The 15007-nt window shown below is 37.5% G+C and overlaps 1 protein-coding gene across 8 annotated transcripts in view; it reads right to left on the reverse strand.

Annotated features, from left to right (window-relative positions):
- KAT6B (lysine acetyltransferase 6B) overlaps window positions 1–15007 on the reverse strand; it is a 208214-nt gene that overhangs the window by 41898 nt on the left and 151309 nt on the right. For all 8 annotated transcript variants that reach the window (XM_074296768.1, XM_074296769.1, XM_074296767.1 and 5 more), the window contains exon 13: window positions 14503–14596. In XM_074296768.1, coding sequence (XP_074152869.1) covers window positions 14503–14596 — 94 coding nt within the window. The remainder of the gene's footprint in view (window positions 1–14502; window positions 14597–15007) is intronic.

Consider the following 15007-nt stretch of genomic DNA (forward strand, 5'->3'; position numbering starts at 1 on the left):
TTTAGGAAAATGTATATGTTAATATAAAATAAATACAGATACAATTCTAACAATGACTAGACAGTTGTCCAGAACCCTTTAAGCCATAAAAATGGAAAGTTAACTAATAAAAACTTAAGAAAGAACAAATAAATATTACATGGAAAGTCAGTTCACATGAGGGATTTGAAGTTTATTTCAATCAATAAAGATGTATAAGTTTTTCAGTAACTGATAGCTTCCCTAAAAGACACTGCAATGTTCTCTTATGCTTACTGTCAAACATTTATATTCAGACAAACATTTATCAGTCATACATTTATTAGTGCTTGCTGTGTCAGGCATGAAGTTCTAGGATACAAAAAATAAAAATTCAGACCTTTGCCTAAAGAAGCAGACATTTTAACAAAGGAGACTGCACAAGTAACTAGGTACAAACAAAACAAGTGTAAATAAGAAGCTCAGAGGGAAGAAGATGGAAAGGTAGGGAGTGGGAAAAGCCTCTTTCGGAAAATGGAGTTTGAACCCTCTTTGGAAAGAAGTCACGAAATGATGAGGTGGGAGGATAAGAAGTATTCTAAACATGAGGAACAGACAATAAAGGGGCACAGAGATGGAATGTCTCACGTGAAGAGCAGGGCCAATGCTGCTGGATTGCAGAGGACTTGAAAGAGAATCAGGTCTAAGAAGACTGAAAAAGCACAAAGGTGGGAAATGCTTTGCAAGCAAAACAGAGGATTTTGTATTTGATCCCGGATGTGACAGGGAGCAAAATGACCTTATTGAGTATTATGTGATCAGACCCTCAGTTTATGAAGACAACTTTGGGAGCCAAGCAAAGGATAACTTTGGGAGGGAAAGAGACTTGTGGCAGGAAACCCAACAAAACTACCACAGTGGGCCCAGGTATGAGGTGACGAAAGCCTTTATCTGGCAGCTAGCTTTGTGGGGACACATATGAGGTGGCAATCAACAGGGCAAGAAGTTGTGGAGAGATCAAGAAGTTCAAGGACTGAGAAAAGGGCCTTCGGTTTGGCAATGAGGGGGCTCCTGGTGACTTAGGAGAGCTGTTTCAGGTGCATGGTGAGATCAGTAGAGGGTTTCTATGAGAGGAGAGGGGAGGCACTGGATCTGTTATCTCCCCTACTTCTCCTATTAACTGCTGTCTGGCCAGTCACTTCATAGCATCACAGCATGCTCCTCTCGTCTGATAGCACCGCCACCTCGGGTCAGACCCCCATGCCTCACCCCCTGATGACTGCAGTAGCCTTCTGCTGGGGCTGCCTTCCACAAGCCTCTTCTCCTTGGAGCCGTCCTCCACTCACTTGTCAAAGGAATTTTCCTAAATTGTAGCGCCTCCCCCCCATGGCTCTTATCAACTCTCTTTGGCATTCAAAGCCCTTCCTAACTTGCCCCTTTTCCAGGTACTTTCTCTTCCTCCCCAGGCTCTTCAATTCAGGGACACTGGGCTCCCACTACTCCCCAAATAGGCCCTCTGCTGACTCCAGGCATTTTCATTAACTGTGCCCATCCCTGGAAGGCTTTCCTCCCCCCATCTACCTCCTGGCTTTCCTCAAGTCCCAGAAAGAAGCCCTCTCAAACCTTGTCATGCATTCTCTGCTGATTCCTCTCAATTCCTCCTGCCCACAGCTGTTTTTACCCTGTCTCATCCGCAGACCTCTGTGAGCTCCCTGGAAGAAGGATCTGTCCTTTGCCCTTCTTTGGATCCTCGGCCCTTGGACTAATGTCTGTCCCACAGGAAGGACCTAGCAAATGTTCACTGACTGAAGACTGCTCAAACCAGAGGGTTTTCTTTAGTCTGCAGATTAGTGAAAGGTGAAGAGATGATCAAGGACAATTAAGTGGAGACAAGAGGGACAGAAGGTCAGTCTTCGCTCTTCTCTGATGGAAACAAAAGAGAGAATAGGGGAAGACATTTGGGTGAGGTGAAAAGAAGGGGGAGAGGGAGCTCTGCAAATGGCTTCCATTTTTTTTTAGTGAAAGAGGTATGTGAAGTCCTTGGTTGGGAGCAGAAGAGAGTGTTTTTCATGAGAAGTTTGAGAAGAGATAGAAGGTCTACAATAGCTACTAAAGAGACTGGGAAGTGAATGGGTTAAGGAGGTGTACACAGACTGTCACAGAAAACTGCAGTGGATGCAGTTAGCACAGCCTCATGCTATTTTCCAATGTTTCATGCCCAGAGAATGGAGCTAACATTAGCAACCCTCAACCCATCAAGAGACGGACATTCTGCACCTTGAGCCGACATAGACGCCATGGGGGTCTCCCATTTTTGCCAATCCCCAACCTTTATCCTCTGATGTTAAAAGCTTGCTAAGAGTTATGCACTTGGGCAGGCAGCACCCCTACAATTTGAGGTTCACTAACTTCAGCTGGGCTCTCTTTAGGTCCTGGCTATCTTGATGTTATTGTTATCAGATTCCCGAGGGACTTCCAAACTCAGCTCAAACTCCCAAGATTGCTCATCTCACTCTTTGTCAAAGACTGACCTACCTCGACTTTGTGAGGGAGCTTATGGTCATCAAATGGAAGTTCCTTATGCTTCCTTCCTTTTCCCCTCAGAATTTTTCATTATCTTCACCAATTCTCAGCTTATTCTTTCCCATCTCTGAGGAAGGAGAGCTCTTTCTTTGGTTTGGGAATCAATCTCTTCACTTCAGGTGCAGATCCCATCCTCTCCCACCTCTTCAGGAACCTTGTCCTATCAGTCTCCCTCTTCTACACATTACACTGGTTATTACCAATTCTGGAACCCCCTTTGTGGTCAAGTTCTGTCACTGTGTTTGAGGTGGACCTCTTCCTCTATCTGGGTCCTCTTCTTCCCTGATCCTGCATATGGTGTTCTATTCTTTGGCATCTCCTCACTGTACTTTGGTCATCTCATCTTATCATACAGTTTTAACTATGACTTCTATACAGATGACTTCCAAATGTTGATTTTTCCCCTCCCTCAATGCTCTCTCAAATTTTAGACTAAAATTTTCTACTACATCCTAGAAAGCTTCCATGTCTGTAGCATAAACTTAATACCAATTAATTAATTTGTTCCTCCCCTTCTGATCTTTTGAGTTTCATTAATGTTCTCCTATATCAATTAGTCTTTTTTTGTGTCACAGATTCCCTTTGTTAGTATGGTGAAGGCTATAGATTTCTCAGAATATTGTTTTGAAATGTTAAAATAAAAAGAAACTACAGGAATACAAAGGAAACTAATTATATTGGAACATACAGAATCATAAAAATATTTTAAAAATCCATGCTCATAAATCTCAAATTAAGAACCTTTATCCTAATTCAGCTAGTTCAAAACATCAGTCACCTTTACTACTCCCGGCCTGGACATTCACATTCAGTCACTACTCCTGTTGTCATTCAACTATACCTTCCTATCCATTATTACTATCAATATCTTAACTCAAGCCCTATTACTCTTTGCCTGAACATTTAATGTACTGATTCTTAAATGGGCTCCCCCCCTCTAATGTTTTTTCATTATAGTTTATCCTACAAACTCCTGTTACAGAAATCTTTCTCTAATGATATGACTTAATGGACCTTTTATAAGTCCCAATTACATAGAGGAAACCACATAAAGTCCTTAAGCTTGACATTAAAGACCCACCATAATTTGAAGCCTCTGCTATGCTGTTACTCTGCTTGGAATGTTATTTTGCCTGCTCCGATTCCTCCAACTCCAAAAATCAGACTACAACAATACAGGATAAGTTTTATTTCACTGAAGGACCCATATTTGAACACACAGTCAAAAACAACTGTCTTTTCTCATGAGCTATACAGTATTCCAGAGATTACTACCCTACAACTGAATCCCACCTGAAAGGGAAAAGTTCTTGGAATGGGAAATGAAGTAGACCTTTTTTAAAGACCCACTTAATGTTATATAATTGACAGTATTAGTAGAAAGTAAATTGTGGGTTTGATTTGCTATCTTGTGGCTCTGTTCATTGGTTATGGAAACTCTTCTGCTTAGTCCAAAAACTCCCTTTTCTCTTATAAGAAATTTGGATTCCTCCAGAAATTCTCATTGCTCCATTTTTGCCTCTGGCTTCTGTCTGCTCTGTCTAGGGCCATATATTCCCATCTTCTAAGGGACACATAGCTCCCTCTTCTCCCTAGAGTCACATGAATTCCAGATCTTAAAGGTCCATCTGGTTGGAGAACTGGCAATTTGTGTAAGTTAAATTAGATTTTTCTTGTCTCAACTCTGGTTCTCATCTTTGAAAACCTATTCTTACCAGTCATTTTAAAAGATCAAATCAAGTTAAATATGACTCATTCATAACATAGAATCAATGAACCAAAGGCAAGGGTACTCATTTAAACCCCAAACCAAGGTAACAGCTTTGTCGCAAAGATATTTAATAAAAATTGTTTTTTATTTGGAAGGGGAAGTTACAGTAAACACCTCATTCTTGAACCAGGTCAGTTTGATCTTCCTTTTCCATTTCAAGATCTGATCATTTCATTTGCCTTCTTACTTCTTAAAAAGATCAGATGGCCCATTCATTTTATCTTTGAAAAATGGAATTTGGTTTTATCATTTGAATTGTTTTTAAAATTTCAATTTAGTTGATTATTTTATCGTTAGTTCTTTTCTGTTAATAGATCTCTTTGGTCCCCTTTGTAAGTTTTTAAAAGCACAGATTTGCTAAGTTTCTCTCTTACTAATATAAGCATTCAAATCTATAAATGTGTTTTGATTACTAAGTTGGCTGCATCCCATAGATTTTCTTGCTAAAGGATAAGATGACTCTTTTAAAAAAAATTTTTTATTGATATATTTTGTTTTCATAAGAGCCTCATGCCACAATGTACCTCCTTTCCTACCCAGCAAGCCATTTCTTATAATAAAACTTAAAAAGGAGGAGGGGGGGAAGTCTGGAAATATAAACACTGTTCTAACACTTCTTTATATCACTTAATCTTCCTTTGTTGACTATAAGCTATTTTCTTCTTTCTAATATCTCTCCTCTTATTTTTTGAGGTAGCTATGAAGAACATGACTTTCCTATAACTTCTAACTTTTCCATGTACCCACAAAGTTGGGGGCAGACTAGTCCCCCTACACACTCCTTGTTTTCTAAATTGTAACAGACAGTTCACTCAGTAAAGCCCAAGTTTACTGGGAGCCAACTAACTAGAACTGTCATTTGCTTAGATTCCTTCTGCTTCTTCCTTCCCTCTTTCCCTCTCCTTCCCTTTCTTCCTAGGAAGTATAAAGTCATAAGAAAAAGTCTTGCAACAGAGATTTATTCCCCTCCAAAAGCAATTTCCAGATCGTGATAAAAATATTTAAATCTGCATAAACTGAATTTACAGTTTTACATACAACAAAAATTTTAGAATTAAAAAATTTTAATATAAAATAACAGCTGAAATATAGATAATATTTTAAGGTCTGCAAAGCATTTAACAGAAATGATTTTATTTGATCCATGCCACTCTTGGGAAGCGTGATAGATAGTATTCTCCTCATTTTAGAGAAAAGGAAAGAGACTTAAGGAGAGTCACTGCCTTACCACCCACTGTCACAGAGTTGATAAGTGTAAGAGGTGGGATTCAAACGGAGTTTTCCACTGATTTCAAAGCCAATGCTTCTTCTCATTCAGCTCTGCTACCATTGAATGATCTATACCTGATCAAATTTGCAGTTTTCTGGGAGCAACTTAAATGCTGAGAAACATGTTTAGTTCTTTTAAAACCCATGATTTCCTCCAAATAAGGTCTCCTTGCACACAAAGCCTGCAAGCCCTCTCAGAATAGGGTCTTGGGAAAGGGAGGTTGGCAAAACAAGGTATTGCCTTAAGGCTGATCTGGAGGTAGTGATCTCTGAAAGTGGGGGGGGGGGGGGGGGGCCGGGGGTGGAGTTTGGGGAGGAGGTTACACAATCAGCCATAGAAGTTGGACCAATGTTTTGGGAAATTTTGTAAGAAAAAAATGTCAAAGTAAAAAAGCAATTTCTTGGTTAATATCTAACTAAGCACAATACCACAATTACTATTACAAGTTATTTTTTACTTAAATTGATTCATTTGCTAGCTACTTCCCCGGTACCAAGTAGTATCCACGCCTTAATTATGAATGTTTAAACTCCCCTTCCAATACTGCCTTAGTAATATTTCTTCTGGAGTTAGCACTTCCTAAGACTGATAATAAAGTGACAACCAGAAAACACAGAGCTTGTAATACAAAAGCCATTTGTTTTTAATCCCAAGGGTTAACTTATTCTCCTTATCCTTCTCATTCCCCTAGAGTTTAAAATAATAATAATAATAATAATAATTTCTGAATGTTTGTTTTTTATATAAGCATCACCTCTGAAGATAATGTTTTAAATCAATGCAGAAAGAAAGAAGGAAAGATGTTTGATCTCCTTAATCTATCTTTTCTTGACTCACCTTGACTCACTCAGGAAGGAAATGTTTTCTGTCCTGCAGATCAGATCTTTTTAGAGGACAGCCTCAGCAGCAGAAAGAATTTCAACATATGTATCTGGTACAGTTTGAATTTTGGAGTGATATTTTGATAATAGTAATTCAACACAATTGATTTCCTTTGTAATTTGATGTAATTAATATATTTTAAAACATTATTCTGAGAAAGGTCCATGGACTTGATCAGCCTGCCAAAGGATTCTAGGACACACAAAAAGGCAAAGAGCCTCTAGCTTTAAGTAATTTAAAGTTAAGGCATTATTCAAAACTTCCTGCTGCCTTATTATATTGTACAATCACTATTTAAAATATTGAAAAACAAAATCAGAGCAAAATGCTAAGATTAGGCTGTAGAGCCTGACCTCTGGATTAGGAGAATATCTGGTTCCTAAATCTGAACCCAAATTCCACTTTACACAAACAAACACACACACACACACACACACACACACACACACACACAAACCTTGTGAGGCTATTATTTAAGGAGGAAAAAAAAAAATCAAACAATGGACCAACTTCTTGAACATAATGATAATAAATCCAAGCCTTGAGCTAAAAATGAGTTTAATTCCATGAGTTTTCTCTTGCTTAACTCCTACTTACCCCACTTGATAGTGGATCCAAGTCCCTCTTAAAGACTAGGCATTTTTTCTCTTTCAAAATTTAATTAATTCAACAAAAGTTATGTTTGTTGTCAATACATTTGTGACAGGATGCCTGGCTAATACCTTGTAGCACCATTTTTCTCCCTAGAAAGGTAAGAAGATGCCATTGGATGCCAAGACCTCAGAATTTCACCATTTCCTATGAAGGAATGCAGTTGCAATCCGCTTCACTGCAATCTCTATTTCTCCAAGTTTGAGCTTCTCTTTGGTAGAACTTTAAGCTAAATGACAGAAATGATAATAAAGAATTCCTTCTCTATTGGTGTCCATATTTTCCCAGGGTGAGGACAGCCTATAACAAGTCCACAAATAGTTTCATAACAGTGATGTCATGAAATCACCCTGAATTTAATCAGTGCTGGTATCTCATCACTTATCAGATATCATGACAACCTGATGTAGACATTGTCGCAAAAATCTTAGCCAAGTTAGAATGGATAGGTATAAGAGGGTTGAGGGTTTGAGGCAGAATGTCAGAGTAATTTGCATCTGCAGGACCATTATCTCTTATCTGCAAAATGAAGGGCCACATTCTGAAATTTTCTCTCATTCATTCTATTGGCTTTTTTGGGGGATATTTCCATTATTTTTTCCCTGTACTTTAAATACAAATTTGTCATAGTACAAGTTAGTTACTGTTTCATACTAGCTTGACTCAGAGTTTCAGGACAAAAAACTCCCAGACTCACCTATTCTGTGGCTGCATTACATTGCAGCATCATAGGGAGCTTCTGTGCTATTCTAGGAAAGGGAGAGCTCCCCATACTTTGCTACTTTATGGACATTTCTGGCTGAGGTGTTCATCAGGCATGGGTTCCCAGGGCCCGGTGCCATTGTGTTCTTTTTGTGACAGTCCTAATGAATCATGTCAATCTCTTTAGCAATCTACACTGTACCTTGCTGTGGTGGCCTGCTTTAGGTTCTGTCACTAGGATGACATTTTTTGGCTCACAGAGATCTCTGTGACATTTTCCTGACAGCCATGTGGTGATTGCTGATTGATGCTTCAGTACTTGCTAAGCAGCAGGAGATGTTTCCTATTTTATTAGTCATGTGGTGGCCAGTAAATGTGAGTGCAAGCTATCTTGTCACTGCCAACTTAGCTATTTCTTCAGCACTCTTAAATATGCTTTGATTATAAGGACAATATTCCTTTTCCACCTCAAAAAGAATGAACAAGCTGGTAAAAAGTAAGAAATGTAGGCAAAAAAAGGACTGAAAACATGAGCAACAGCAGCTGACACAGGTTGACACAGGGCTGAGACACTATGGTTTTAGACATAATCTAAAGCCTTGGGTTCTTGACCTGTTCTATAACCATCTAGTCCTGCTGGCCATCATCTCTATTGACTCAGCAACCAAAGAAATGTGGGAAGAATGACCCTTATTTTCCTTCCTAAAAGGTACCTTTTTATTGGCTGAACCATTTTTCTGTTCCTCAGAATTTTTTTTAAAATTTCAATAATATTTTATTTTTTCCAACATTCTTTTTTTTTTTTTAAAGATTCTAAGTTCCAAAATTTCCCCCCTTTATCCTATATCTCCTCCCTTCCCAAGCTGACATAGATTATATATTTACAATCATTTTAAACATATCTAAGAAAGCCTTGGGATTATTTTGTGGGTGATTGAAAGCTGGGGAGAAAAGGCTGTTTGGGAATATTTGGAAGGGAACTGTGAGTCAGTTATATACCTCTTCAGAGCTCTGGCAGGGGAAGGAGATGTGTTAATAATGCCTGACATGAAGATTAGGTTGGGTTTTCATTAAAATAGATTTAAACTGTCCTTAAGATTTAACAGGCTAACTATTGGGTATGCATCCCAAAGAAAACATAAAAAAGAGAAAAGGATTCACATGGGCAAAAATATTTGTAGCAGTTCTATTTGTGGTGACAAAGATTTGGAAACTGAGTGCATTCTCATCAATGGGGAATGGCTGAGTAAGTTATGGTATAAGAAAGTAATGGAATATTATTTTTCTATAAGAGATGATGAATAGACTGATTTCAGAAAAGCCTGGAAAGACTTATATGAACTGATGCTAAATGAAAAAAGAAGAACTAGGAAAACATTATACCTAGCAACAGCAAGATTATGTGATGATCAACTATATGGATTTAGCTCTTCTCAACAACACAGTAATCCAAGACAACTCTTAACTAATTTTGGATGGAAAATGTCATCTGCATCCAGAGAGAAAATTGAATGTGGATCAAAACACACTGTTTTCACCTTTTTTCTTTCTCTTTCCCATGGTTTTTCATTTTTGTTCTGAATTTTTCTCTCCCAATATGACTCAAATAGAAATATGTAAAAAGTGAATGTACATATATAACCTAAAAAAAAAAAAAAAAAAAAAAAGCCTGACAGGCTAAAAGGGGAAACGGGTCTGCTCATCATAGTAACTTCTTGGTGGCCCAAGTCTAAAAGTCAGGTTGCAAAGAGGCAGTAGCTACTCTTTTTCAGATCTGACGAGTAAGCAGATAGGGCCAACTGAGGTTTAGATGAACCAATGCTGTATCTGTGTTGAATAGCCTTTCTCTACTACAGCTATATAAATCCCTTTTAATAACTTGGATGATCTCTAAGTGTCTTACTTCACTCCAACTCCAAATCCGAAGTACCAATCCATCCTGAATTAAGTCTGACCTACAAGGGGGACGAAAGAAAGATGATGTGCCATACGTGAACAAGTCAGGCTTTGTAATCACCTGTCTGGTAAACCTGGTTTTCCTCTGTATGTAGAGAGAACAAGTTGGAAAGTAACTTGACATTTTGGGATTATTTGGACTAACATCTTTACTATCTACCTAATGTTCTCTGGAAATAGAAAGGCAAAATATATTCAAATGCCTTAAGTATTCTAAGATTACTAGAAGAAAGGTTCTCTATAAATATAGGGAAAATCATTACAATATCTGTAATTCAAATATGCAAGTGGAGGATATAGGCAACTGTAATTTTCTCTCCACTTCACCAATATCTTCTTTTAGCTAGTTTAACAAATTATTTTATGTTTAAAAATTTTATTTGATTTCCAGAAAATGCTTTGTAACCTATATAGTTCTGAGACTCATGTAAAAAACCTAAATAAAATAAATCCAGAAGCTAACACTTCCCTTTAAAGAGTTAGAGGATTGTGGTGTAGAAAATACGATCCCTAAGTTATCTGTCTTCTAATGGTTTAGAATTCCAAAGACAAATGGAATTTTGAAAGGTCACTGAATTAATTCCCCAGCCTATATAAAAACCACATTTTAAACATTACGAAAAGGGCAACAGCTAACTCTCTTTCCATCTCCAAAGAAGGTGATTCTATTTTTTTTCAGCAATCTACCATACTGACTTCAAACTATTAAAGGCAAGTTTTTACCTAATTATTGCTGTTGTTAGTAATGACAACAATAATATAAAGCACTCTTCAATTCATTACCTCATTTGGTCTTCACAACAGCCTTAAAAGAAAGGAGCTACATGGATATAGCATAGAAGAATGTAACCAGGATTAAGTGTACTGCTGATGTACTGCTGACCCCACCATATGAGAATAGCTGAAGGAACCAAGGATGTTTAGTTGGGAGCAGAAAAGGCTGTCTTCAAGTATATGAAGCACTGGTGGATGAAAGTAGGAGGGCACAGCTAGAAGCAGTATGTGAAAATTGCAAAGGGGCATATTTAACCTGGGGATGAAGAAAAACTCCCTGACAATGATGCTTAAGTCAAAATGGAAAGGGCAGCCTTGGGAGAGAATGGCTTCCAGGACAAAGTTCACTGCTCTTCAGGTAGGATCTTATTCAGCTTTACTTAGGCATTCCTTCTAACTCTGAGATGACTTGATTCTGTGAGATGTTAATTACTGCATCCATTACACGGATGAGGATAGCAGGGCTCAAAAATGTTGTCATTTGCTCAGAGATACAGTTATAATGGAAGAACCTAATTTCTTTCTTTGTTTAAAGTTTTTATTGTTGTCTTCTATTTTTTATATGACCATATTTATGCTTAGTATCCTTCCCTTTCCATAGAGAATTCTTAATTTTTTAGTAACTGTTAAACACTGGCACTTCAATTGAGTGCGATCCTGGGCTGCCCGGTCAATCTCAAAGGATACTTTTTCATCAGAGTTTCTCATCAAGTCCACTGGATCCTATGATCCAACACTGACTTCTTTTTACTCTCAATCTAAAAAAGCCTTTTACTCCCATTAACAACTCTATTTACTGAGAAGTCAATCTTCTAACTTCACTCTTCTAAGACACAGTCACAAAGATACTCAGTGAAAAAAGGATTGACAGTTATGAAGCATTTCCCCCATAATACTATGTAGTTGCTACACTAAAACCCCAAGCTTTACTTCTGACATCTCCTATAGAGCCCTACTTATTATTACTTAACAGAAGATTCTTGACAAGCTGAGTTATCTCATTTTCCAGGCTAGGGACCTGGGGGAGGTAATGCTATAGGCAAGATGAAAAACACAAGAACTCTCTTGTCAGTTAAGGGTATGAAAAAAGGAAAGAGATAAAAATAAAAAAAAAATAAAAAAATAAGAACACCAAGGACTATCTTACAGTAGGAAAATTATATCCCCAATACCTTGGGTTTTGTTTTTTGTTTTTTTGTCTTTTCTGGCCTAAACCTATTATTTCTTTATGTAGGGTATCTCTGGTTAGGAAGCTCCTATCAGGGCAGGTCAATATGTGCTTTATAACACAGTCTTAGTTAAAAGTTGCCTAGGGACAGAACTCCTGCTATCCTATACTACTTTCTTTGGGTATCCCCAACTCAGCACATGATAAGCGACTAATGAACACTTCATTCATGCACTCACTCAGTCAATCTGAAAGTCAAACACATAACCTGAAGCTTAGTCTTTCTGGCTTTTGGCCAGCTCTCTTCCCACAATCCTATAAGGTCCAAGATAAAGAGGCTTAATAACTGAGTCCATACCATCAAGAAAAGGCTTAATTATGTTCAGTTAAATCCGTTATTTAAGAATGCAGTAAAGTATAAGGCATTTTATATTTTTCATCCAAATGATTATATATGGCTATAACAAGCAAAAATCTTTATTCAAAGATGATACAAATTTAGTTATCTTGAAATTTCATTTAGATAAATGCATTCATTCTCTGAAAAGTGTTTTTTATATAAGTCATTATTATATTTGGATAAAACAATATCTATACCAAAATTATTATTACTTTAGGCTGTAAGGTAGAAAACTGTGGGAAGAAATTATGTTTTGGGGTTGTTTTTTCAAATGAATATCTTTGAAGTTTATTCCAGTGCCAAATGTGCTGGACAATTAGTAGCTATTATTATTGTTCTTAATAATAACTATTGGATTAACTCTGGATGGTTAATAAAACATAATGACATAAAATTTCAGAACAAAGGACCTAAATGTCCCTTTTCCAGAGAGGAGATCTCTCCTTGAACAGGAGGATATACATTTTTAAAACCACATAATGACTCCAGCTTTGACAGGAAGAAAAAGATCAAAGATATAGAGTTAGAAATTACTTTGGAACTCAGCATCTTTATTTTACAGATGGGGAAAACAAGGCCCAGAAAAAGGAGACAGGTGATTTGCCCAAACCGGTGATAACCCAAGTCCTTGACTCCAAATTCAAGCAGAATTCTGTATCACGGTGCCCCCGAAGATAGAGCCTCTATTACAATCTAACACAACTATAAAAAAACAAGCCTGTAATCTCCCCTATAAAAGCATAAAGCCTAGTTAATAAATCTAGTGATGAATATCTCTTTCTGATATGAAATATTTCATGTATCATACCACCATAATTTATCATGGTTTTTCTTGATCAAATTTATGATTGTTACCATTTAATGAATAAAAACTAAGTGAATATTTCATTTTTATCTCTTGTATTTTCTTAATTTCTGCAAGAGTTGTCTTCTGATATTTATAACCTGGGAGTTATGCTTGATTCTTCCCTCTCCCTCACCACACACATCCAGTCAGTTGCCAATGTTGCCATCAGGTCTCTCACAACTGACAGCTTTTTTTCTCCCCACAGGATCACCATCCATGTTCAAGCCGTTATTATCTCTCTCTGAGAATACTGCAATAGTCTCCTGGATTCTTTCTATTCTAATCCATCGTTCACACAGCTGCCAAAATGATTTTCTTTGAGCACCACTCAACCAAGTGGCCAACTTAAACTTTATAGTAAACTTCAGCAATGCCTTCTTGGCAACAGGCTAAATCCTACTTTGTCTATGCCTTTTAAAGCTCTTCACTATCTGACCCTGACCCTTCTTTGCAGTCTCATTCTTGTCTTCCCCACATCTGTAACCCAGCCCTCCGTTCATAGAATGCACTCCATTCCTTAGATAATTCCTTGCTCTCTTTAAGAAACAAATGAGTATCACCTTCTATCCAAAGCCTTTCAAACTTCCAGTGCCTTCCTTCCTTCTGATGACCTTGGATTTAGTTTAAATATATAGGTATACATTCTCTTCCTTGATGGAAGCAGAAATGTTGTCTTTCTTTTTCGAGCATCCAACACAGTGCCTGGCATACACTAGAACTTAACAAATGCTTGATGGCTGATTGATTCATTCTGCCTTAGAGCAAATGCAGTGATCTAATGAATGCAAAGATACTGATAAACGAATTTTTTAAAAATTTAGAAATGTCCTTATTCTAGGAATAGCCATCAGTCAGGGCAGAGCTATTTTCTATTTCACAATAAGAGTACAATGATGATAATGAATTATAATAGCTCTCCCAACATTTCTTTTCAACATTTGCTTGTATTAAGTCTATTTACATATTAGTCAGTTATAAGATGGAGAGGGTTTGGGTAATTTAATAAACACATTAAGTGAATGTTCTTTGGCAGATCTTTAAATAATTGAAAATTTGCAGATTAAAATTAAAAGGATACAAAAAAAGAATTTTAGTCATGGCTATGAGAGAGATCTTCTGAAAAGACAAGCTATTTTGAAATAGAAATATTCCTTTTATGTTCTTTTCAGTAAAACATTGGCAATTTTTTTTTTTTGAAAACTGAGAACGCCTTGAAATAACACCTCCTTTAGCTTTAATCACAAATAATTGCCTCTTTTAGTACTAATGAGCATCACAAAATGGAATGTAATTTAGCCAGTTCATTCAGTATAATAGCTTTGTGTGAGAGAGATCTTGTCTCAATTTCCTAGAGTATGATAACAGAGCAGTAAATTTTACACTTGGGGATGCTTTTCTAACCTATGTAAATAGAAATAGAAATCCCATTATCTATTGATAAAAACAACAAAGCAGGTTAAATAAAGTTATATGTGTTACTGTTTCCCATAACAGCCATGGGCTCTTTGGATCATGAATGGAAATAAAGCACTTCACTTACTGAAATCAATGAGAAACCTTCCAAATCCTTGCCTTTGGTACTGGGGCATGATCATTATGCAGGAGACATTGTACTTCTGCTGGCAAAGCTTTTCCTGAGGGAAGGAGAAGCAGATCAAGGATGTCAAAGCGCTGCTGACGCAGGCCCCTCCCTGTGCTCAATGCTGCTCTTGGACACTGCTTCAGGGAAGGCAAGGAGCAGCAATGTCAGAGCAAGACCAAAGCAAAAAAGTCTGGCATCTGATTCAGTCAACAGTTTAAAACAAACCATCTGAGCTGGGAACATTTCTTAACTATGCTCTGAGTCAGAACACAGGATCCAGGGATATACCAAACTCACTGGTGGAAGTAAAGGAAGGAGGGGAAATCCCTTCCATACTTAAATGACTTGGGTCCATCAAGGAGAGACAGAGGGAAACACTGCCCAAAGTCCCTCTAGATGACCGGCCAAGCTTCTGGAAGCACATAAAAGAACATGCTCCATTCTCTAGGATTCTGTTTTCTAC

This window comes from Sminthopsis crassicaudata, chromosome 2 (genome assembly GCF_048593235.1).
Source record: "Sminthopsis crassicaudata isolate SCR6 chromosome 2, ASM4859323v1, whole genome shotgun sequence".
Taxonomy (NCBI): domain Eukaryota; kingdom Metazoa; phylum Chordata; class Mammalia; order Dasyuromorphia; family Dasyuridae; genus Sminthopsis; species Sminthopsis crassicaudata.